Source organism: Equus asinus, chromosome 7 (genome assembly GCF_041296235.1).
Source record: "Equus asinus isolate D_3611 breed Donkey chromosome 7, EquAss-T2T_v2, whole genome shotgun sequence".
In the NCBI taxonomy this organism is placed as follows: domain Eukaryota; kingdom Metazoa; phylum Chordata; class Mammalia; order Perissodactyla; family Equidae; genus Equus; species Equus asinus.
In genome coordinates this window covers 19,330,024-19,353,664 of record NC_091796.1, presented here as the reverse complement: position 1 = coordinate 19,353,664, position 23,641 = coordinate 19,330,024, and the positions used below count along the sequence as shown (strand labels likewise).

General features: G+C 42.1%; 1 protein-coding gene across 1 annotated transcript; it reads left to right on the top strand.

The window, feature by feature from the left end:
- The first annotated feature begins 300 nt into the window (after positions 1–300).
- Positions 301–17,425, top strand: ST8SIA3 (ST8 alpha-N-acetyl-neuraminide alpha-2,8-sialyltransferase 3). Its single transcript, XM_044774785.2, has 4 exons — positions 301–1,017; positions 2,392–2,511; positions 4,928–5,485; positions 8,045–17,425. The coding sequence occupies exons 1-4, from the start codon at positions 839–841 to the stop codon at positions 8,325–8,327; spliced, it is 1,140 nt and encodes a 379-aa protein (XP_044630720.1). The 5' UTR covers positions 301–838; the 3' UTR covers positions 8,328–17,425.
- Positions 17,426–23,641: the final 6,216 nt, after the last annotated feature.

Below are 23,641 nucleotides of genomic sequence, written 5' to 3'. Positions count from 1 at the left end.
GGCCCAGTAGCTGTCTAGCGCTTCCTTGCCGGGATGCTGTGGCATGTGCTGTTCCATGGGGCCCAGGGAAGTGCCTATGTGGTGAGGAGAGAAGTTCTTAAACGTCTTCCTTGCTAACACCATTCTCCCTGCCTCTCAGAAGCACCCAGCTGGTGTGTATCCTCCAGGACAGCAAATCCAGTTATTTATCTCCATATTCCGTGATATATTTATAGAGTAACGAATGGCCTATTAAACTAAGTTTGGGCGTCTGTCTCGCCACAGCCACGTCCTCGTCCGCGTCCTCAGCCGGGGAGGCCGTTGACGCGGGCTGCAGCCTTTCAGCCTCAATTCCCCTCCCTCTGCCACCTCCTCTTTATCCCTCCCTCTTCCTCCCCTCCTCCGCTTATTTGGGAGATTAGAGTTCATTAATTAAATCTTGTGCTTAGATCGAACTGTAACATTATTCCAATCACATTTATCTTGCAGGCGGCGGGGGAGATGGCAGCCTCACTGAAAACGCGCGGGGGAGCCTGAGCCGGCGGCCGGAGACGCACGGCGCGGCGCGCTCCATCGCCACGCCGCCCCGCAGACCCTCCATCTTCCTGCTCAGCCTCCTGGCCCCACTCGCCCCTGCCTTGGGGTTCCGGCTTCTCTCTGGGGCGCCTGCCCGCCCCCACCCCACCCCACCCCACCCCACTCCCGGCCTTCCGCGGCTCCCCTGCCCGGTCCCCCTCCCCCGCCACACACGCTGACAAGCGCACGCGAACACACACACTCACACGCTGACACGCCAGCGAGCTGCTGGCCGCTCAACGGAGCGATTTCCCCTCTTTCCCTGATCCCAGCACAGCCTGGGATGAGAAATTGCAAAATGGCCCGGGTCGCCAGTGTGCTGGGGCTGGTCATGCTCAGCGTCGCAGTGCTGATTTTATCACTCATCAGCTACGTGTCCCTGAAAAAGGAGAACATCTTCACCATTCCCAAGTACGCCAGCCCGGGGGCGCCCCGAATGTACGCGTTCCAGGCGGGATTCCGGTGAGTGCGGGCCTCTGAGCGCCCTCGGGTATCTGGTTTGTGGGGAAGGGGGTTGTTTTGGCTTCTCTGAGACACTTGGGGCAAGATAACTGCGTGGTCCTTCCACTGCTCTCTCTGATTCTCCCTTCCCCCTCCCCTTTGTTTTTTTTTAACCAAGAGCACCTAAAAGCCGTTGTCCTAATCTCTGTAATTGCATTTCTCGTATTCTTCCTCGACATCCCTTCCCCCATTTCAAAAATGGGAGGAGGGTATAAGGAGAATGATGGTGGAGGGAGAGGCAATGTGTGTGTTTGGGAGGGGGTGGTGAACTGGGAGGTGGACTTGCATGAGGTTAGCGCCTTCTCCGCGCCCTGTCCGCAGACTCGGCGGCCGGGCTCTGAGAGGTCCAGGGGCGATTTAATGGCGCAGGCGCCGGACTCCCCTTGCGCTCTTTCCACTCCCCTCCCCCACCCCCCACCCCATCAAATGATGTGCGGGTCTATTCTCATGAAACCCCTGGGGTATTCTACCTCGATCTTTACCCCCTCCTCGTTTTCACCAACCCCCCCCCCCTCCGGGATTTTTGCAATTCCCCCGCCCTCTGCGGGAAGCGAGCCTCCTAAGGGCCGCCTACCCTCGCCGCAGGTCCAAGTCACCGCCCGGCCGGCGTAGGGCTGAACTGGGAAGGCACCAGGCGCGGCTTGGCACAGCTCATCAAGAGCCCCTGTCCCTACCTGTGACCCCTAGACGCTGTCTCAGCAGGGTCCCCTGAGGGTCAGATGGCAAATACAAACTGCAGCCTGTGGTCCAAGCTGGGCCAGAGGTGCGGAACCTAGAGAAGCCCCAGCTGGGCAGAAGAGCGGAGCTGGCCGACGGCTTCCGAGGGTCCCCAGGCAGGAGACCGGGAGTGAAATCAAGCATAGGCTCGGGAAGGAAGAGGTTAAGGCGAAAGCCACCCTCAGCGTTCCCCTGGGTCTCCGGTTTCCTCTGCCCTTTCTCCAAAAATCAATTCACCCGGACGGCGGGAGCGTCGCCCGCGAGGCTGGCGGCGGCGCGGCCGCTGTCCGCGGTGCTGACTCCCCTCGTCCTCGCTGCGCATCGGGCTCCAGCCGTGCGCCGGGCTCCCGCCCCAGCTCTCCGCGAGACGGCCATTTTATGGGTCTCTCCCGCGCCCGGAGGGATGGACAATGGAGACGGATTCCCTCAGTTTTCTTTATTCCTCCGGGCTGTATTGGGGAACAGAGGGTAGACCAAATGAGAGGTGACTTTGGGGCGGGATGGAGCCAGTGCGTGTGCCAGCTGCCCCCCGCCCCCACCGGCTGAACTTTAATGGCTACCTCGGCTTCCCCCAGCTGAGGCCAGCACGTTTGTCTGTGTACTCATGCTCCTCTCCAGGTCACAGTTTGCGCTGAAGTTTCTAGATCCGTCATTTGTGCCCATTACGAATTCTCTGACCCGCAAACTCGAAAAGAAACCTAAGTGGAGATTTAATCGGACAGCGTTTTTACATCAAAGGTAGGATAGGGGGGAAAGATCCAAAAGGTGTTTTTGAATCCTGGAGCTCAAAAAACAAAACAAAACAAAGTAATCCACAACAGCAAAAATCTGTCCTCCACCCTGAGGTATTTGCCTTGTCTTCTTGGCCTGACTGCACAAAAGCTGATTGGTAAGCCTTTTTATGTATGTAGTGCCTTCTCAGAAAACATCAAGAAGACCAATTTGAATGGAAGAAAAAAAGATATTTCTAATATCCTCCCTAACTTAGGCTTAATTGAGCATCATGATTCATAGTTGATGTGTATGGCTAATACTGCCAAAGCTATCTAATTTTTAGAAAGGTTAATTGGAAAAAGACCACCCAGTGCATTTTCATTCCCCCACTGAAAAAATTTGAAAAAATAAAATAGTATTGTCTCATTGAAACACAAAGAAAATACTACAATCCATCTCTATCAAATTACTCGTGAAAATCTTAGCCCAAATATATGCAAGTATTTAAGTATGGTTTTGTTTTGCTTTTGCCTGTTTATTTTCATTAAACCTTTACAGTTTTTAATATATTGTAAAAGCTACCCAGCATCTTTCTTAATAGTTGTTCTGTAGCAGTCTCATTTATACATGAAGGAGTTTATGTGTGTGTATGTGTGGGGATTTTTGTGTTTTTGTTTTGTTTTGTTTTGTTTGAGGTGGGGAAGAAGGATGAGGTTTACTCAGATGTATTTATTCTCCTCAGTGATTCTGGTCTACTCTTAGCAACCCCAGATAAGTCATTACTCCTTCCTTCTTGGTGGGATTACAATGCTGCTAAATGGAATGTGAGCCATCTAGTGTATTCATTAGGTGTGTGAATACTTATTTTACAAATACTTATTTTACCACTCTATTTAGGGGATTGCGTTTAGCCATAGCATTTCTGGTTACTGCACTCTCTCTTTTTAATTTTAATCTAATGACAGAATTAAAACAAATTCAATAGATATCCATGGTGTCATGAAAATATTGTTTATTTGAAAAGTTGACATATAGTCATGTGATTATGATTAAAATTTTTTAAACACTGTTTAATTAGAAATTAGTCCATGACAGTAATTGATTAATTCTAAAACCCTAGAAGTGCTTTCTTATTTAACTTTTGGGTTTTTAATCCAATATTAATTTTATAGACAACCTAGAGAACTCTCATGAGTAGAACATATACTTTTTCCCAAAATATATTTCTATCTCAATAAAAATATTCTTCCCACACTAGGCCATGTGACCCAAATGACCAGTCAGAACAATATTTCTTTCTCAAAACTCTCCTCCTTTCAATCCATTTATTATGTAATCTTTCATTTCCCCAGTGTTATTTTAAACTTACTTTACCTTTGTCACAGCTTATAAAGAACAGTATTGGTAACTTTTGAAGTTTTGGATTAAAGCCTTCAGTTTATGCTGCTCTATACTTTGATGAATAAAGTGATTTTTAAAAATAAAATTCCAGTTAAAGTGATGATATGCAAAGCATTTCGTTTCATTTCTGCTATTTTTTAGGCAAAAGATGCAGGAAATTCAATGTGATTTCTTAGAATTGGAGAATCTAGTAGCAAAGTAACATGTTACTGGTCTCTTAAACATTTTAAATAGCTGAGACTTTAAGATGCTTAATTTTACTTAATACTCAACATGAAAGCAACCTGAAATTAGTGCTAAGTTTCCCCCTTGTCTTGTTTATCCTCTGAGTCCTTAGAATTTACACACGTTTTCAGGATTTACAATAGCCTGTTTTTCTAAGAATTAGATTCTCCAACTAAATTGTGTTTCTATATAATCAAGTAGAAATATGCCCCTGTTTCATTATTCAAAGGACCTTAATGAGATTATCTCATTTCTATTAAATATTCAACTATACCCACTGCTATTACCATTTTCATATTTTAATAATAGATAGTACTATACTGAGTCATCTATCTGGCTCTTATTTGGACACCAGTGATATTTGACACTCCTTGAATACTGCAGTCCCATAGCAAACAAGCAGTCCCTAGTTACAAACTCTAAGTCACCAATGTTTGTGCATTAATGTGAGCTCTTTGGGGCCTGTGTAAATTGTCTCCCTGTATATTCTGACACAGTATGGCCTGCACCTCCCCCTTGATCAAATACACTCTTTATGTAGAGCAGAAAACCAAAGAATGGCAACTAGAACTGTAAGTTACAACATTTGCGAGCCTCGAAGGATTACATCCAGAACGTGACTGAAAGATGAGTGTATGTCTGAAGATTCTGAAGCAGTCCTCCCCTCAAAGACCACAATTGTTATGAATGTATATTCTTTCTTGGATTCAATGTGCCTACGATTCTTGTCTGAATGAAATGGCAGCATAAGACATAAGATGGAAAATCAATTCTTTTGAATGGGATGCATTTAATGAATTTCTTTTTATTTTAGGCAAGAAATTCTTCAGCATGTCGATGTAATAAAAAATTTTTCTTTGACCAAGAATAGTGTTCGGATTGGACAACTGATGCACTATGATTATTCCAGCCATAAATATGTTTTTTCTATTAGCAATAGCTTCCGATCACTGCTTCCAGATATGTCGCCCATTGTGAATAAGCATTATAATATTTGTGCGGTGGTTGGAAATAGTGGGATCCTGACAGAGAGCCAGTGTGGACAAGAAATAGATAAGTCAGATTTTGTTTTCCGTTGCAATTTCGCCCCTACGGAGCCTTTCCAAAGAGATGTTGGAAGGAAAACCAACGTTACCACCTTCAACCCCAGCATCCTGGAAAAATATTACAACAATCTTTTGACCATTCAGGACCGTAACAACTTTTTCCTCAGTTTAAAAAAGCTCGATGGGGCCATTCTTTGGATCCCTGCGTTTTTCTTCCACACTTCAGCAACTGTTACCAGAACATTAGTTGACTTTTTTGTTGAACACAGAGGTCAGTTAAAGGTCCAACTGGCTTGGCCTGGAAATATAATGCTGCATGTCAACAGGTGTGTGTATTTTATTGCCTTTAACTCATACCCCACCAGATGGCAAATCAATATTGTAATCTCTTGGGGGTGGGAGCTATCCGATTAGTTGTTGTGGTTAGCTTAGTACTTTAGGACAAACTCTTATGTTTTGTAATGAATGAATGAGTCATTCTAGGTAAGAAGTTCAATCTCCTACTCCCAGCTGGTAACCAAGTGCCAAACAGAGGGACTGGTGTTTCATCAGCCTCTCCTCTCTATTCCCTGTCCCCTCCCTTGGTAGAAGCCTAATGAACAGTCATGGAAATAACCACAGATCAAGAATTTTCTTTAAATGGATACCTCCGTCCCAATAATGCCAATGGCTAAGTTAGACAAATCAAGTAGTTTTTTCAAAGAAGAGGCAATTGACTTAAAATGTTCCTTTTTATTTGATGTTTGGGTGTTTTGTAGATGTCCAAGATTAACAAGCCACCCAGATAAGTCATAAATTGCATAATCTGCCTTTATAATTTGGGATTTGAGTGCTCAAACAATGGTAAATGTGTATTTTATGAGCTCATTGTTACCCCTTGTAATTTGATAGACAGATTGAGCAGAAATGCAATATTCCCGTCTAGTCTGATGGGTCTTAATTCTGGCTGTACATTAGAATCACTTGGAGGGCTTTAAAAAATACTTTTGCCTGGGCTCTATGTCAAAAGATTTTGAGTAATTTGTCTGTTGGGAGAGGGGAGAGGCTCAGGTACTTGGTATTTCTTAATAACTCCCCAGATGATTCTAATATGCAGTCAGAATTGGGAGGCACTAATTCAGGGCATTTTATAAAGCAAGATTAATCATGGGATTTTTTTTTTCTTTACATCATCTGAGGAAATTGCCTCAACTCTAATTTCCCCTATGTAAGTAGCTCCACTGTCCTAACATACTGTCCAGGTATTACTGCAAGTTAGAGTAAGTTCTGGGAGGCCTGGTAAACAGGGAATTCTAAAGATTTTTATCCCATAGTAGATATTACCATTCTGTAGTCCCCTAAAGTCTTCCAAATTTAAGATCTCTTTAGTTGACCTCTCATAGAAGGAGGAATCATCATCTAATAAGCTGGTACCTATCTAACAGGTAGGGTATAACTTATAGTGTATATATATATATACTATTACAGGTAGCCATAATTTATAGTGCAAACTGGAACTTTTCTTAGAGACAAAGAGGATGCTATTAATAATTACAACAAAGATAACAGACAAAACTGGGACTGTCCCAGTTTCCCAGGGTGTATGGGCACATTTTTAAGAGGTAATATAGCCCAACTCCTAAGTTTAAAGATGAGTCAAGTGAGCAACAAAGAACAGGAGTTATTGACCCAATGTCACTGCCCAAAATGGCAGAACCAGAATCTGAAGCCAGGCCTCTGCCAACCTGTCCTGTGATCTTTTGACCTCATCGTTTTTCTCCCCTCTTGCTCCATTTAAGTTCAGCTGTACCAAAAGAATTATCAGAAGTCATTCTAGGTAAGAATATTAAAACCAAGACTAACCTTTTAAACTTCAACTGGAAGGCAAAAGGTCTATCTTTGAAGCCTTCAAGTAGTGAAAAAGGAACTACATGTGCTTAGAAACTTAAGGAAACTTGCCTGTGTGGCCTGTCCTGCCCTCAGCTTTTCAGAAGGCCTGTGGATTTCACCATAATGCCTCACAACTGCTCAGACTTGAACCAAACACAGTGGATCAATGAAAACTCAAAGGAAATACAGTCCATAGAAACCTGATTGATGGGCAGTTTAATTCTGCCTGCACAGCCAATAATAAACATACACACACATACTCCACAGCAGTCTCAAATATTCGGCAGTGAGGTAGGAAGGCTTCAAATTACTATCTAAATATGGAAGAAAAAATAACCATAATTTAGCATTTTCTTAAATTCAGAAAGTGAGTAAATACTTTTCTGATGTTGTGGCATGCTAAAGAAGGGCTTGCGAGCCCTCAGTTAGAAGACAAAGGAGAAGGGAATATGATTTTTTTACAAGAGGTTGGAGAAAAATAAGCCCTCACAATCTTTCCAAACCCAAGAAGAAGGACTTATCTCTAGGTGTAGTAAGGAAGTGACAGAGGAGGTACCCTTAGACTAAACAACCTCCTCCCCATGTCCAAGGGCCCTTTATGTATGAGAAGCATCATCATTCTCATCAGTGGCCTTCTGTGGTGTCACCATTGAGTCAGAGTCACTACTCTTTAATACAACCCAGAGGCAGGACTGGCATCAAAATGGGCAACCTGTGCAGTCACACAGGAGCCGTGCTCAGAAGGGCCTGGCACTGGGTTTAATACTCTGCTATCACCCTCTTGAAATTCTCAATGACTTTTGAAACAAGGGCCCACATTTTCGTTTTGCCACTGGGTCTCACAAATTCCGTAGTCAGTCCTTCCCAGAGGCATTTTATAGTCTAAAAGATAGATTCAAAGCAAGTATTGTTTAAGGTACTTGAAGAAATGCAGCTTCCAGCCCAGTCATATCGACCTATCTGATTGAAACTTTCAACACTGGTCTCTGAATCCACCTGTACTTATTGTTCCACAGGTACTGGAAAAACAAACATTTGTCGCCCAAACGGCTGAGCACAGGTATTCTTATGTACACCCTTGCATCAGCAATATGTGAAGAGATCCACTTGTATGGATTTTGGCCTTTTGGACAGGACCCCAACACAGAGGAAGATCTTCCATACCATTACTATGACAAAAAAGGAACCAAATTTACCACCAAGTGGCAGGAGTCCCACCAGCTGCCTGCTGAGTTTCAGCTGCTGTACCGAATGCATGCGCAAGGGCTCACCAAGCTGACTCTGTCACACTGTGCCTAAGAACTCCAAACAGAAAGTGCCAAATGGCTGTTTAAAAAGTGCCCCAAATCAAATTGAATAGTCATCAGAATAGAACCCTAGAGAATTTCTTATAAGGATTGTCTGCCACTTAAAAAGAAACACGTCTTCACTCCCTCTTTTGTACTGCTCTTGTACGGGGCTTAGCAGGACAGACGCGTTGAAGCCACATGATTTAAACTTGATTGATAAAAGGAATGTTACATTTGGAACTATGCTGCTAACAAAATGGTTTGAAGTATTTTCATGTTTATATTTTAATAATAAACTGCCTCTCATTTTCTATGAGGACTAGAGCTGCAGTTTCTGCAGCTTTGCTCAGACACAGTCCTCGTAATCAGATTTGGGCAGGATTTCAGTTTTGCCTGGGTGGGATCTGACTCTTAAAAATGGAAACATAAAAAACTGGTTTGCTTATCTGATCTCTCTCTCACTCTCTCCTTCTCTACAACCACTCCTCTAGTCCCACCCCAGTGGAGTTTAATAGTTTGCTAGGAATCATATTGAATTAGCTTTGCTTGTATGTGTTGCATCTGTACTTGATGTGTTCAAGGCTCTGGGTAACTTTGATGTTTCATGACAAACCGAGAAAATCATGATCGATCCCTTTATGATGACTTCTATGAGAAATGTCTCTTAGGAAGTTCTCACTGGTCCATATAGTCACTCTATAGCAGAGTGGTCCCTCTGTGGTAGGTGGTATGTAATGCAGTGCATCTTTCACTATCACAAAGAAAGCCTATGTCGTAGGTGGCATCACATCTCTTGACATGAGTGCTATTGTGGCAAATCATTCTGTTGCCACATCTGCAAGGGCATTCCACCCTGAGTTTAATGCTTCCTGCAATCCCAACCCAGGTACTGGGCTGGTAATTCTCTCAGAATAGAAAGGCAGCTTAAGAGCCTGGGATATAGGGAGGAAACAGATGATTAGAAGTTGTGATGGATCCCATATACCCTAAAGTGTTGTAACCACGTTGCCTGTTCAGAGCGTTTGAGAACCAGCAGGGTTAGAGTAGAGTAGAAGCTCCCAGGTTGGCTAGGGGAGGCCCCCATGTGAAAGTGCTGAATATCACTGTGTCTACTAGCACTGCCCCAGAACCATTTGCTCCCTTTAAGACAATTGTAGACACCCTATATTCCCTCTTTCCACTGAAACCGGATCTATAAATCTACAAAGTAAGCTTTTCAAAAGGAAAAGCCAATGTGTAGTGGCAAGATTTGGTACTAAATAACCCTTAGAATTTGAGATGTGTAGACCTGCCATGAAGGAATTAGTTGGCCATTCTCTTTTTCGTTATTTCAGCCTTAGCAGTAGAAATCACATCACTCCTCTCCTTAGCTTTTCACTGAGCAGCACTTTGTTGTTCCAATTCCACCCAAAGTCTGGCCAAGTTGATGTTAAATTTTAATAAGAGTTTCTTTTTTCTTTCCAAATGCCAGTCAAGCACATTTGTAATACATTTGGGTGGAGTAGCTTTTTCTTTTCCAGAAATTTTATCTAGATTGCTTGCACTGTTACAAATACTATTTAAAATAATTGCTGTAGTTCAGTAATCATCTCACTGCCCCTCCTTGGGAAGGTATAATCATGCCTAAAACTAAACCAATACAGGGGCTGGCTCTGTGGCCGAGCGGTTAAGTTCGCGTGCTCCGCTGCAGGTGGCCCAGTGTTTCGTTGGTTCGAATCCTGGGCGCGGACATGGCACTGCTCATCAAACCACGCTGAGGCAGCGTCCCACATGCCACAACTAGAAGTACGCACAACGAAGAATATACAGCTATGTACCGAGGGGCTTTGGGGAGAAAAAGGAAAAAAATAAAATCTTTAAAAAAAAAAAAACTAATCAATACAGTAAGGAAAGACACAGTCTTTATGCTCATGTTCTGCCTAGTCCTAAAGGGGAGCTGTCTTGTTCTAATTTTTTTCAGAAAGCTAATTAAAGCAGCTTACATAGATCCAGATATTAACTAGCGAAGGAAAACCATACAGGTTTAAATGTGTCACCAATGGTGACACATCTTACAACGTTGTATGAATGGCAATCATCCAAATAGATGGGAAGAAATAGGAATAGATGTTTCAAAAAACAGCTCGATACTTGAAATAATTAGAGGAGACAGTAAAAAACATTTTTAAATTCAATGGTGTAATTTGACGGGCATCAAAACTGCACCATGTTCACTCCGTGTCACTTTGGAGAGGATACCACTACAGCTCTCATGCTGAGCTGTGTTAGGATCGCTGCGAGAATGATAACTGACACAAGTGTTTAGTTGGCTCTTCTGAAGCACTTAGTTCGTTTGGTTATAGCTAAATGATTTTAATGCCAGCCTTGCATGGGCCAGATTCTGACTCTGGAGTTTTAATCCCAATGTGCCCATTAGATTTCACTAAATAAAAATACATAGACACTTTGAGCCAGGCAGGTTAAAAGAGCAAAAGACTAGAATTCCTAAAACCAGTTAATTGTTCTATGGTAGATCATTTAAATTACATCTCATCATAATGTCAAGTGTTTTTGGGAGGGGGGCATTGTTTAAAGTTCAGGGAGATTTTTTAAAATCTCACTTCACTTCTGGCCCCGTCTTAACCTACAGTGAGAGGACTTCTCCAGCTCCCAACATCATTTCATCTGTTGCTTTCACAAGAACTCAAAATGTCGAGGAAATGGACTTGTCTCCCAGAACTAGAAGGGCTCAGAGATCAGGCTCATTCCTGTTTCTAGGCAGGACTTCCTGGAGCTGATCCCAAAAGACCACCCTTCTCTTTTCTCTAAAAATCTCTGAAGAAAACCCAAGGCCCTCGGTAGTAGTTAACCACAATTCTCATAATTTATAAATTCTTGATATACAGCCTATATCCCTCTTATTGGAAAAATTAGGTGCAATATGTTGATAAAGCATTTATTCCAGTTTTCGGCGTGTAATGAGCACTCAATATATGGCAGCTTTTACTGTTATTTTTATTGTTAGTTATACCCTTGACCTACACTTCCAGCATAGAGAAAAATAGCCTGTAGCTGATCATACAAAATCTCTTTTTGTTTTTAAAGACTATTTCAAAGATAAAATCTATATAACCACTGTCATGACAAAAAGAGTTGGGCAGTCCCGTGAGTCCTGATTAGAAAGGCCGTGGTGTAAGTAACCAGCACTTCTGGGCCTGTGTGGTCAACAGCAGTGAACTGGGCAGGCAGGACCATTGGGTCTCTCCTCCTGATTCAGCTACAGATACATAATACTGGCTTTGGTATTCCCCTTCCTTTACTGGTTCTAGGTTAAGTGCATCCTTTTGTCAGAACCTTTCTTCTTTTTGGATAGTCACAGCAGAGTCCATCCTCAGCTATTGGAATAAATTTCATCATAAAACCCCCACAGCTATCTACACATGACACCATCACAAATGACCAATTGAGTTGCAGAGGGGGAAGAAAAACCCACAAACATTTAGCCACCCGCTTAATGCTAGTGCCTCAGTTTTCATCAGTTGTTCTGAGTGTCATGTGCAGACATGTAGATCCAAGGGAGACAAGAGTTAAAATGTGGCGTCAAAAATCCCTCCCACATCCAGAAAATCTTTCCCATATTTGATGATTAAACATCTATGGTTCCCCTGCCTTTGCTTCTCTGTCTTAAGTGTTCTTGACCATTGCAAGAGTGCTATGTTTAGTAGTGTTGTGTGCCTAGCAGTGCTGACTGTGATTACTGGGCCATCTGTCTGTAACTTTGATGTCAGGCACCTGACCATGGGGCTACCAGCCAGGACATGCAAAGGGAGAAGCTCCTCCAGCCTCCTTGTGCCTGGGCCTCCATTATCCACGAATGTGAGTGCCAAGACTAACCTAATTTGGTGGGGAAGCTGAGGAATGGAAGAGCACTTCTTCAGACCTTAGGCAAGGTATTAATTATTAGACCAGCAAAGAGGTGTTGACCTGAGGCCAGGGGAAGCAGCGACAGAATTGTAGAACTCTAGGACACTGGAAATGGAAGAGCCTCTCAGCATGTCTAATTTTTGACTTTACAAATGAGAAATGGAGAAAGAGACAGGCTAAGTGATTTTCCCAAGATTGCATAGGTAATCAGTGGAGAAATTATGATTCCTTGTCCAGTACTTCTTGCCCTTCTCAGCATCAAATGAAGATAGGCTCAGAGGGAAAGTGATTTTGGTCTGAGGTCCACAAGGTACAGAAAATAAGTTAAAAAGGCTGCAAAGGAGGAAAAAAGATTCTCCCCACCACCCCCCCCAAAAGATATTTATTTCTCAATGCAAAACAGTAAAGGAGATGTTTGCCTAGATATTCAACAGTCCACTGCTAAGAACCTACATTCTCCCCTGAAATGAGAGAAAACTCCCTTAATAAATTATGATTCTAGTAAATCACTATTCAGTTACTAACAGCTCACAGCTGACAGCTGGAGTCTTATCCAATAATCTTTCATCTTAACACCTTGTTTTAGTAATATGTATGCATAATTTAAAAGTTGAATACTGAGGATGGTGATGTATTTCTCCATATGTGTAATTTTCAGCTGGGGCCCCTTGAGGTAAGAAATACCTTTCTCAATGCCTTCCATATTGTAAGTAACTTCAACAGCAGACTTTGCATTATTGCATTTAGTACAGAATGCTAAGATGTGCAAATAATAATGAATACATTGGGCTGGGTCTTCACGTGCAAAATAGCAGAGCAATTTTCTGTATAATTCTGGATCCTTAAATTGTTTTTGCCCTAATTGTTTGAATGTGCCAGGCAAAAGTATCTGGTTAGCCTCTACTTCTCCCTGAGTGTATAGAACTGTCCTTTGGTTAAAAGAGAGTTGAGGCTGTACGTGTATGCGTATTTGGCTGAAAAACCCAGACGGAGCATCACTGGTGCTGGGAACATAGAGCCTCTGGGCCACCTGACTGACTTATCTGGGCTCTGTGGCCCGATTAATCAAGGCCACAGGTGCGTTGATACTAAGGACCAAAATGACTAAATATGCCTCTCTTACACTCTGATTGCTTTGCCACATCAATATAACATTTGAAATGGGAAATATATTAGAATGTCATTATTGTATTATTTCTTTTTCTTGTGATGACTTATTATTGAAGATATATGTTTGAATAGATGCTTTTATCCTCAATGAAGCTCATTCTCTTGTTGTTGATTACAGTGGAATCACAGCGAAGATGCCTGTCGCAGAGTAACTGACTCCAAGTTCAGATTACAATGGGGTTATGGGGTTAGGACCTGGATTATGCTGCTGATCCACCAGCAAACAAAGCTGTATGAAATGAGAAGCTCTTTAAAATACAATTCTTGTTCCCCACCCCAGACCTTTGACTCAGAATGTCCTGGGATAAGCCTAGCTTACAGAGATTCCCAGGTGATTCTGATGTGGCCAGCATTTGGGAGCCAACAATATATAGCAAAATCATATATACCTTTTTGACCAAAGTAGCTGAATGCTTCTCACTCCTCATGAAATTAATATCAGATCTGTTCCTTGAAGTTATCATGACACATGGCAATATAGACACAGTCTTAGTGACTCAAGCATTCAACTGTTTTGGCTGAACTGACTAATTTGTCACTAATTTGTAAGCAAATAGTAACTGATTAATTTAGTCAGAATGGATGCCAGGCTGAAGACAGTCAGAGTGGGGAACATTGCTTTAATATACTTTACACCAAGAACAGCTCTTTATATTTCATACTAAGAGGCAGATCTCAGATCACTCATCTTCACAAATAGATTGAGAAACAGGAAAGTTACATGATTTATTCAGATTCTACTTGGTTGTCATTCCCAGAGCCTAAAATATTCCTAAAGGGGTCTTATTTCTCAACCTCCAAGTAATGCCCCAAATGCAAAGGTCCTCAGGTTAAAATGAAACCGATCAAAAAAGCAAATTCAAGAAACTAAAATTCTAAGACCAAGTGAGTATGAGAGAGGTGGTCAGTTGGCACTGGCTGCCTTGTGCCAGCCTCTGTTGAATAAGATGCCACCATTCTAATGAAGTTTTGGCCAGGCTCCTTTCTATAGCTGTGCTCATGTCTTTCATCATCAGAGATACTAAAGGGCTCCTTTGATTTCCCTTCTCTGGGATTCAGAGACAATTTTAGCTCTTTTGTGTGCTGCTAAATGTTTAACAACTGGCTCTGGAGAAGAGTGGAGCCCCGATTTGTAGCCCTTGCCAATTTCCACGGCGTACTCTCATTGTAGCCAATTTAAAGCTACTAACTTGATGTCAACCAGCTGAAAATGTAACAAAATGTTTTCAAGAGCCAGTATGAGCTGGCTCCAGCACAGCACTGCCTGAACAATTTCTGAGTCAGTGAGTACCAAATAGAAGAGGCGAGCAGCAGCTTTGGAGGGACTCCCAAGTGCCCCCTCCTCCCAAGGAGGCATTTATACTTTAGTTAGTTCTACTGATTTTTAGTATGTTATTGGGTCCTTGAGGCTAAGGACCCTAAGGTGTTCAAAATATTTCCTAGCCATGTGACTTTTAGGAACCTCTCAACAGACTCCTCAGTACCTTAGGAGATTACTAGCCATGGCTTGTCTAATTTCTAAGGGTGACCTTCTAGGTCAAAATTCTTCAATTAAACTGCCAGTTGAAACCATGTTGGCTGATCTTTTTTCATATCCTATAGTCCATTGCCTGTTTCCCCAGTTCTCTAATTTTCCCTGTCCACTTGCTCCTCGGCCTTTTGACAGCACAAAATTCACAGGCATCCAGAAATCAGTGCCCATAAAGGAGCAGGGGAAGAGAAAGACATCCAATAAGCTTACCTGGCCCCACCGCACCTGGGGAAGCTCCATAGTTCAAATGTCTCTACCCAGCTAAGCCTCATGCCCAGGGTTTGAGTAGGTACTTAGCTGGGCTTTACTTGCCCTCAGAGAAGTTCCTAATGGGAAGAAACACCACTAGATAAGAACACTACCAGGCAAACTTTGTCGAGGAAGGCATCATGTGATGCCTTGCCCTTAGCGAAGCTAGTGTAAGGCTGGACTCTGAAAAAAAACCTGCCCACAAACATTTGGCCACCGCAGTCCCCTGGGCAGTGAGCAGTAGGGCAACTTTCTTTCTTCCTCACCACCAGCTGTTCACTACTGTTTAGAAATCGGATACCCTGGTGAGCCACAGAACAAGCTTTGTTGGTAAATTAAAGGTTTTTCTGATGGAAGTCATTCTTAGGTGGGCTAAATTAAATCCTTTGGAAGGCAATGCTGGGAAAAAATGCACTTAATTCTTCAGATACAATAAGTGGCCATAGGTTCTCATTCAGTGAGCAGTAAATCAAAATTAGATCATGAAGGACCAAATCTACTTTCTCTGCTGTGGTAAAATATCCTACAGGTTCTGTAAGGCATTTCGAGACTGTAAATGTTTGAAACTCAACTTGGACATTTTCTATGTATCGTGTTTAAAAGGCCAGGGTATACCACCTCTCTTTTGTGTTCTTCTTAACAGTCATCGAAATGAGCTTGTTTCTCTATACTGAATAAGCTACATATTGTTTTAAATGAGTCAGATACACGTTCAGATGTTTTCCTGTATTCTCAACAAATTGCATGTAGCCTGGGCACAAAATAGGCCTTCATCCTCTGGCTCTTTGCTGGACACCAAAGAGAGAAGTCCATAGCTACAAGCAGAAGGGACTTGACAGTAGGCCCCATCTTATTATGAACAAATTCACAGCAAAACCAGCCTTGGGGAACCAGCCACTCCTACAACATTTTTAGCTAGGGAGGTAGGGAAAAAACTGGTAGATAATGGGAGAAAGGATCGGTCAATGTGTGAAGGTGGAATGAAGTCAATGAAGTACTTGCAAAAGGGAAGGGGAGGTTTCCCACTGAAATCTGAAATCTAGACCGTTTTTCAAGACTTGGAATAATTGGTCTCCATGTCAGAAATGCTCTTTAACCACATTTCAAGATCCAGATCTGAGCTCTTACTATGCAGAAAAGTAGCCTTACAGACCAGAGCTCTGGGAGGGGTTTATTGATGGGTTGAGATCCAGTCACCAAGCATCATCAATTAACACTGAAATTCTCCCAGGACATAGAACAAAAATACTGAAATATCACAATGTGGCATTGTTTACTCACATAGGACAGTCACCTAAGTCCATAGCAGAACTTCACAGATCTAGACATTATCTCAGGTCTAGATTCCAGATCAAGATCCTCAGTGTGGAGATGAGACACTGAGGTTCAGAAAGGAGGAAGTGACTTATCTGCCCAGCTAGTTAACTGGAATTGAGTCTGGGTCTCCAAGCCACTGATTCTACTACACCGCACCATGCTGCCTCCATTCCTTACATGGGAAGTTGACAATCCATTGTGAAGGCATAAATCAGAAGTCAAGACAAAAGAATTTTGTGATATCTTCTCTCACTTAACTTACTTGGTTTCACCATTTTATTTTAGCATCATTTTAAAGAATGGTATGTCAATGTAGAGTGAGGAACAAAGCTTTCTATAGAGTAGTGATGAAACCAATAGGTCAAAAGGCGAGAGAACAGTGAATGTAAATTATTGAAGAAATGGCAAGAAGCATGTGTCAGGGAAAATAAATGCTTCTTATGTTCTTATAGTCATGGAGCCCTCCCCCCACACGCTTGATGCATTTGTTTTGGAAAATGCCATTTTATGCTGAGAGACTGGCACTGAAGACTTCACTCCTCCGCAACTCCATCAGAAGCACTCTCGCTCTTTGGAAGAGGCTACGGCCCTTAGGAATTAGACTCACATCCCTTGTGAGAGGCAGCCTCAGCTGCCCTTGAAAACAAGCTGCCAGACTGACAGGGCCATGGAGACCTGAAAGAAGCCAGCATTGCTGAACTGAGGAACATGTAAATATCTTCTGCCTTCTTGGTGAACAAGGATGACCATCTTTCTTTTGTAGAGGTAATCTCGTGTATATTGTGACTATAGTTTGTGAAGACAATGCAATGATTTGCTTCGACAGCTCCCCAAATGTACCTGTTAAGTGTGAATGTGCCTGCCTCATTGCCTCATGTGCCAAACACGGTACTGAATGCGTTCTTTTTAAATAAACTGTTTTATTGTGCATTGGAAAACACTGTCAGTTGTCTGTGTCTCATTCAGAGGATCCCACATACCCACACTAACACACTCCATTCAATGAAGAGACTAAATGCATCCTCCTTTTTATCATTCTCTGTGTTTTCTGTGTGTTTCTCCTTGGAGATTTGTAGGACTCCAGAAAGGTTGGGCTTGGCTGTCTACATGAGCTAGCAGCAAATACTGAAATTCCTCCATGCACAATTCTTCAATAGGTCCTTTAAATGCAAATCATGCAACAGGTTGTAACATTATTAATAATAATACATTATTCTTGAATGTTACAGTCACATACATCATTTTATTTCATCAATAATCAGGTGACGGAGGGATGCTGAGGGACTTGGTCCATGTTGCACAGTTAGTGGCAGAGTTAAAATGAGAACATGGCCTGACTCTCAGTCCAGTGCTCTTCCCCTTGCATCTTCACCCCATTCCAGTTCTCTCTTTATGCCACCTCCTCATAGAGCCTTTCCTGATGTCCCCATCAGCCTCCATCCCCTTATCCTATGTTATTTTTCTTCATAGTATTTTCTTTCCTCATTTGAAATGATAGTATTTATTTATTTCCTCATTGTTTATCTGTGTCTCCCACTATATTATAAGCTCTACCTTCTAGAAAGCAGGTAACTTTGCATGTCTTAATCACACTATGCCCCCAATGGCTATAACAATGCTGGGAATTTAGTAGGCTATCAATTAATATTTGTTGGCTGGATGGATAAATGGATGGAAAGATGTACCATAAAGTCTATGTATCACCGCTCTCTTTTTTTATCTCCCTCCCCATCTTTATGCCTACACCATAGACATCAAAAGGTCTCACTCTGCTCTGACTGTGCTGCCTCAGACAGTGCCATGAATCATAATAAGTATTTGTTGAATGAATGAATGAATGAACAGTCCTAGGAATTGTTTTTCTCAATACCCATGCTCCTACACCAAGAATGTCCCAGCAAATTAATGCACCAAAGCACATCCTGTCTTGTGCCTGTCTGATTATAATTTCAAGCAAAAGAAGAACTTGTGATGGTAAAAAGTACAACATGATTGGAAAGACCCTGCCTTCAGTAAACAGGGTTGCATCTGAGAGGGGTTGATGCAATGCTCTTTAATTCAAATTGAAAGCCCTTATTCGTCACTTTGTGTAACACTGGACAGGATATAAACAGGATACAAAATGAGCAAAATCACAATGCCTATCCTGAAGGAGCTTGAAAACCTTATTGGGGAAACAGTTCAACATGTGACAAGGGGATGTCTTTGATCCCGGGCAGGTCCAGGGGATGTTGGGATGCAGGTGAGGGACAAAGAGAAAGAGAGAAGCAGAGAGAGAAAAGGGTGGCCCCATTAAACTTGAGTCAAGACAATAAAATTGATAGAGGCCAGATATAATACTCAGGACTTACATTTTCTGAAAACTACTTGCCAGGCTGTTGATTCTCCCCACCACTCCCACAGACGAATGGCAAATTGTTCTAAAACAAAGCAAAACACTTCACAAACTTTGGCCAAACATGAAATTGACACCAAGTTTATTGCAGGCTCTCTGCCTGGGGCAAATTAGTACAAATTAAATTTAAAAGTAGAATATTTTCCCTAAGAAAATGCATTGTCACAGCTTGATCAAGACGAAGAGGATTAAAGAAACCCCATTCATGAAAGAGCCAACTTGACCCAAGGCCCCCAGGTGTGGGGTTCCCTCGCCAGCGGGCCTTCCACAGGGTGCAAAGGCTGGGGGGTGGCTGGAACCAGCCTCCACAACTAAGGCATCCTCCTTTGAGTGCGCTGTTCTTGGTGAGTGAGTTAGCTCCCCGAATAGGCTGCTCCGAACACTAGCCCAGAAAACTCAGAATATCATGGGTGACTAGGAACTTAGAGACTCAATGAATTCAATGCTCTTGTTTCTGGATGAAGAAACCGAGGCTCGGGAAAGAAAGTGACTTGTCTAAATCTACTCTCCTGGCGAGCAGCAATTTAAGTACTTTATTAATTTCTCTAGGAAGCAAAAGAAAAAGTTATTTTCATATCAACTAACAATCCTCAATTCTAAATGAAAATATTTGAAAGGGCAGTCTGCTCATTTTAACTGTTTTTTTCTTATTATTACAAAAATATTCTTTGAAAACATAATAGAAAATAGAGATAAGAAAAAAATATAAAAAATCACCTAAAACTTTCACCTGTTTTTCTGAGAGTGTGCTGCTTGTTCTACACTATGCATACTGTGGGGTTTTCTGCTTTTTCCTCACTTAAAAATATATTAAGAGCATCTTTCCATGTCATCAAATATTCTTTGATAAGCTCACAGTATGGAAGCACTGTAAATTATTTAACCAATTCTCCATTGTTGCTTCAAATTTAGGTTTAAATTCTTTGACATTTTTCATTGCTGTAAATAGTGTTTTGATGAACATCTTTGTAACTGAAGGTTTGAACATGCATGATTATTTCCCTGTATAAATCCCTTGAAGTGGATTTTCAAGAGGTATGAAAAATTTTTGGAAGAGGAGTCTTTTTCAAAGCCAGTCGAAATATTCAAGTAGAAGTTCGATGACCAAATTTCTAAATCTTTATTTCCCTAGAAAACTTTAAAAGGCAAAAAAGTTAGGAGAAAAGCATGCATCATCATTGAGGATGACTTCCTCAATAGAGAAATAATGCCTTTTTATATACTATACTAAGGTAAATAAATAAGCTGTTGTGTGTGCTACTTAAATTCAGCTACCATATCTCTTGTGTAGGAGCTGGGAGGACTTCACACATCAAGAGAGAAAGCCCAACTAATCGTATCCTCATTGCTAATCAAATAAGAAGCACAGCACCGGGACCATCTGGGAGCGATGGACCTTCAGTACAATGATAGATAGCTCTTTTCCTTATTCTGAGAGTATGTTTATTGCCTACTCAATCCTCCCAACTTAATAATGCCTCCAATTCACATTAAGTCCAGGAAGTCAAAATGAGGAGGTTGAACTAAACAATCTACCTTGAGGCTACACAAATCCTATAGATCAGTTGTTTTTGTTAGACTTCTTTTAATCAATATCTCCGCTTCTATAGGAGAGATGTGACTTTAAGCAGATTCAAAGTATAAACATACAGATTTTCAAGGCGGATACGTTAAGGGTGGCCAAAGAAATCCTGCAGAATCCCCTATTCCCCATCATTGTTCCTCTCTTAAGTAAATCTGTATTTGCACAAAAAAATACATTTTAGTAAATACATTCTTCACTGTGGGTCTTACAGTCTCTGTCACAACTACTCAGCTCTGCCACTGTAGCACAAAAGCAGCCAGAGATGATACATAAATGGATGAGTACGGCTGTGTTCCAATAAAACTTTATTTACAAAAATAGGCAGCAGCCAGATTTGGCCCAAGGCTATGGTTTGCCAACCCCTGCTTTAAGTAACACGCTCCTTATTGTATGTAAAATATTTCCTTTGACAACCTTCATTGTATTAGTTTCCTAGGGCTGTCATAATAAATTACCACAAACTTGGCGGCTTAAAGCAACAGAAATTTATTCCCTCACAGTTCTGGAGGCCAGAAGTCTGAAATCAAGGTATCAGCAAGTTTGATTTCCTCTGGAAGTTCTGAGGGAGAATCATTCGATGTCCCTCTCCTGCTTCTGGTGGTTGCTGGCAACCCTTGGCATTCCTTGGCTTATAGCTACATAACTCTAATTTGCTTCCTTCCTCACATGGCCTTCTCTATGTGTCTGTATCTGTTTCCCCTTCTCTTCTCTTGTAAGGCCTTGCCATCGGATTTGGGGCCCACTCTAATCCAAGATGATTTCTTCTCAAGAGCCTTACCTTAATTACATCTGCAAGACCCTTATTACAAATAAGGTCACATTCCAGGTGGACATATCTTTTGGGGGCCACAATCCAACCCACTACATCTGTTTACAATATTACCCCATCCACCAAGTAATTCAAGGACCCACAAAGAAGAACCTATGGAACACAATTCAGTGATACAGACTCAGACGTGCTCCAGGTGCTATTATTCCTCATCAAAGGTACCATACTGTAAAACCCGACAGCATTATTGGGTGATGAAAGTTACGTCCTCAAATTACATTTTCTAAAGCTCTCTGGCATCTACAGACAGTGAATGGATGAGCTCTAACAACAGATTCAGAAACAAATCAAACATCAACTCCAAAATCAACAAATTCTAAAGACATTCCTAGTATACAAGGACTCAATTCATACACCAAGGAGATGCTCAGTGCCAGGGATATTGATCTTGTGTAAGTGAGTGTTCTGGCTGGGGTTCATGCACCACATTGAAAGGAAAAAGTGGGTATGGAGGAAATATGAAAGTTGACCAACCTATGACATGAAGTGATAAGTTCAGAAGAAATGTCTAAAATGTTTCAGTGGACACAGTTGTTCAACACTTACAGATCAATTTAAAACTCATTCTCATCTTGCAGCAGATATCACACATATATAGATATAGATCTTAAACAACTTTAGTCACAAACACTAATATGTCTGATTTAGCTTCCAGAAACCTTTGTGACCTAATCAGTAAATAAAGCCTGCCGGGAACTCAGGTGGAAATTCAGTTGGTGATATTTTTCTCAGAAATGGGACACATGAAATTATCTTTAACGAAGTGTAGAAGACAGTAAAGGAGGATGATTGAGTGACTTACAAGAGAGAAAAGTCAGAGTTAAGTAGAAAATCAGAAACTGAAATAACCACATAGATTTGTTTTGTCCTGTTGGAAGCATTACATCTTTCAAAATGGAACATATACGAGAAAATTTTCTGCCTTTAACTATGTCAAGAGCAGAAAAACTACTTGAAGACTTCATTCTTGGGAGACAACATTACATGGACTGGGAAGGCTTGTAAGAGGAAATGGCCCAAATGGTCTTTCCTATAGGTAGCTGAGGGTTTCCAGATGGGAGATGTCCTCCCACCTGGATGTCCTAGACCAAGAAATGATCCTCTGGTGAGAGATACTACATGGCCTGCACACTTGCACTCTTTGATCCAGCCCTAACTAAGACAGGGGATTTTCCATGGGCTGGATCTAGCAAATGCTACAGCAGGGAGAAGGGGTGATAGAAGAGGTAAGTTCAGTGAGTCTGGAATAAAAGGAAGAGGGTTGGGTTGATCCGGATACTATCTAAAGAAGAGAATCATGAGCCACCGATGAGTGACAAGGGACCAGAGAACTTTGTCATTTTTTTTAACCTCTGTAATTCCCTATGTTCCTTTTGCTGAATGCCTGGACTGTTTCACTGTTGTGGGCATAGTTAACTCTCTGGCAGCCCCTTTAAATGGTCCCAGCATTTTGCTTCAGGGACATCCTCCTCATTTGCTTTCCTTCTGACTGCACTGACCTTCCTCACATACTAACTCCCCAGAGTCCCCCTCCCACTCAGCTTCCACTTGCTGTCCTCTTCTCATGTGCCCCTACGTGGACTCAGTAACTCCAACTCCAGACTTCACCTTGCTTTGTAACCAGGGATTACCCTTCAGATGTACAAGCCATAATCTCAGGCTTGTGATGCTGCCCCCCCAAGCAAGAGCCTTGGGACATGATTGAGCAAGCCCACAGCCCCCCAAGACCCAGGTCATATCAGAAAAGCAGTCAGACAATTATCAGACTAACCTCAAGATCTTGGAAATAGGAGTCTAGCCTCCTCTGCTGCCAGTTTGGGGACACACAGAAGAAGCTCAAAAGATAAAATAGGCAGTAATGTAGCAATGAATAAAAAGAGACTAAGTCCCTCTGGGAGGGAGACAGTGGCTATGGAAAGAGAGGGAAGAAGCTGGCGTGAACAGATTGCTGACAGCCTCCTAGAAAATGGCATCTTCAGAAACCTATTCATGATTTTGCATTCCCAGCAGTGTTTGAGTGAGCCAAATCAACTCTGGTGTTAAACCACTGAGATTTGGGGGTTAACTTATTACCAAAACATAACCAACCTTGTTCAGATTAATACCTTAGATGTTAAACTTTCAAAAACAGATATTGCCAAAAGCTGGTGTGCATATGGAAATTGCCCTAATTTAACGTCTTGGTATCCAGCTACAGATCCTACCTCCCTCAAATACGCTTGCATGCCTGGCCCCTAATTCCTCCTCCTGACATAGGATTCTTCTCCTTCCACTCTGCCCTAAAAACCCCACCATTGACAGCAGTCCTTGCATTTGCTGCGACTTTGGCCTTTAGCTCATCTTGC

Coding starts and splice junctions, on each gene's coding strand:
- ST8SIA3 (XM_044774785.2), top strand. CDS start 839: ATGAGAAATTGCAAAATGGCCCGGGTCGCCAGTGTGCTGGGGCTGGTC. Junction 1,018..2,391: donor GCGTTCCAGGCGGGATTCCG/GTGAGTGCGGGC, acceptor GCTCCTCTCCAG/GTCACAGTTTGCGCTGAAGT. Junction 5,486..8,044: donor ATAATGCTGCATGTCAACAG/GTGTGTGTATTT, acceptor ATTGTTCCACAG/GTACTGGAAAAACAAACATT.